The sequence below is a fragment of the Lycium ferocissimum genome, chromosome 4, assembly GCF_029784015.1.
Source record: "Lycium ferocissimum isolate CSIRO_LF1 chromosome 4, AGI_CSIRO_Lferr_CH_V1, whole genome shotgun sequence".
Classification (NCBI taxonomy): Eukaryota; Viridiplantae; Streptophyta; class Magnoliopsida; order Solanales; family Solanaceae; genus Lycium; species Lycium ferocissimum.
In genome coordinates this window covers 37,423,503-37,425,462 of record NC_081345.1, presented here as the reverse complement: position 1 = coordinate 37,425,462, position 1,960 = coordinate 37,423,503, and the positions used below count along the sequence as shown (strand labels likewise).

The 1,960-nt window shown below is 38.3% G+C and overlaps 1 protein-coding gene across 1 annotated transcript; it reads left to right on the top strand.

Annotated features, from left to right (window-relative positions):
- Window positions 1–257: 257 nt before the first annotated feature.
- On the top strand, window positions 258–1,712 carry LOC132054012 (zeatin O-glucosyltransferase-like). The gene has a single exon (XM_059446096.1). The coding sequence runs from the start codon at window positions 258–260 to the stop codon at window positions 1,710–1,712; it is 1,455 nt and encodes a 484-aa protein (XP_059302079.1).
- Window positions 1,713–1,960: the final 248 nt, after the last annotated feature.

Genomic DNA, 1,960 nt, shown 5'->3' with positions numbered 1-1,960 from the left:
AAATCCGGAAAAAGTAAGCAAACAGCAATTTCAATTAAATAAAAAAAATTGGACTTTAATTAGAGTACAAGTTATAACAGATTTTGACTTTTCCGAAGCTCTTGGCTATGTTTCTTTTGCTTGCATGGTGAACATTCCCCAGATGCTATTTAATTTTCTGGTATTCTTGGATTTGTATCACATATAAAAGCAGGCTTTGTTGTTGTCAAGGAACAGCCAAAAACAAGAATCGTATACAAGGTAATTAACTTGTTGCAATGGCTGCTAATTCTTCTGATCAAAACCATGACCAAATTGCTATAGTTATGGTTTCTTTTCCGGCTCAAGGACACCTCAATCAATTCCTCCATCTCTCTCGTCTTATTTCTTCATACGACATACCAATTCATTATGTTGGTTTTAGTACAGCAATTACTCAGGCTAAGGCTCGAATCCACGGTTGGGACTTAGCCGCTGCTACTAATAGTTTCATTCATTTCCAAGAATTCCCAACCCCGTCTTCTTTTATGTCCTCTACTAATTGTTCAGATAATATTTCTTCTGAAACCATCTCAAAACTCATAGCATCAGTACTCGATGCATCTTTAACATTACGCGAGCCTGTGACTGCATTTATCAAGAAGCTTTCGAGCACAACTCGTAGAGTTGTGATCATTTATGATTCCATGATGGCTTCCACTGTACGAGACGCGGTTGTGTCTATACAAAATGCCGAAGCCTATTGTTTTCATGCTATTTCTGCTTTTAGCATTAGCTCTCTGTTTTGGGATGTCATCAAAAACCGCCTCCATCTCCCTTCGTTCCTTGGGAAATTGGCTGAGAAATTTTTACTCCCATCTGGTGTTTACATTCCAGAAGGACTTCCAACTCTTAAAAGTACTTTCACACCTGAGTTCACGGAGTTTCTGCGATTACAACAAAGTTGTAACAAATTCAGCTCCGGGAACTTATATGATACTTGCAAAGTTCTCGAGGGTCCTTATCTTGAAACACTCACAAGGTTCAATAGGTTACTCGGAATTCGCAAGCAATGGGCTATTGGCCCATTCAATCCAGTGACTATATCAGGGATAACGTACTTCAAGAGCACTCGCCACGAATGCTTAGAGTGGCTAGACAAACAAGCCCCAAGTTCAGTGATTCTCATTTCTTTCGGAACAACAACCTCATTATCTACGGAACAAATCAAAGAGCTCGCAATCGGGTTGGAGAAAAGCCAACAGAAGTTCATTTGGGTAATGAGAGATGTTACGAAAGGAGAAGGGGAAGTCCAAATCCCAAAAGGGTATGAAGACAAAGTAAAAGAAACAGGAATTATCGTTAAAGATTGGGCGCCCCAATTGGAAATCTTGGCACATAAATCAACTGGTGGGTTCATGAGTCACTGTGGATGGAATTCGTGCATGGAGAGCATTACTATGGGAGTTCCAATAGCGACATGGCCTATGCAATTTGATCAGCCCAGAAATGCCGTTTTTGTGACAGATGTGCTTAAAATTGGTGTCGTCGTAAAGAATTGGGAGAATCGTGATGATACAATTGATTCAACTACAATAAAAAATGCTGTTGAAAAATTGATGGCTTCTGAAGAAGGACATGAGATGAGAATGCGTGCCATTGAATTTGGTAAGCAAGTCAGAGAATCGGTGAAGGATGGCGGAGATCATCAAATGGAGATGGATTCCTTCATTGCTCATGTTACTAGATATTAAGTTTCTTCATCATCAAAAAATGTAAAATTTCTTTTTCTTCACGAATTATTTGTCTTTTGAAGTAAGAAATTTATCCCCTTTGGGAAAAAACAAAACAAAAAAAAGATTCAAGTTTGGTTGTGTCTTGTTATGCAGTCTTTCTATTATATTGCATAGTTCAGAAAGTTTAACTTCTATGTATTACACTGGTAATTCTTTTTTCGCGAGTTTAAGTTATGTGCGCCGTTAGTATATAGATTTTTTATATC

Bases quoted from the DNA above. Each gene is read 5' to 3' on its own strand.
- LOC132054012 (XM_059446096.1), top strand. From the start codon at position 258: ATGGCTGCTAATTCTTCTGATCAAAACCATGACCAAATTGCTATAGTT.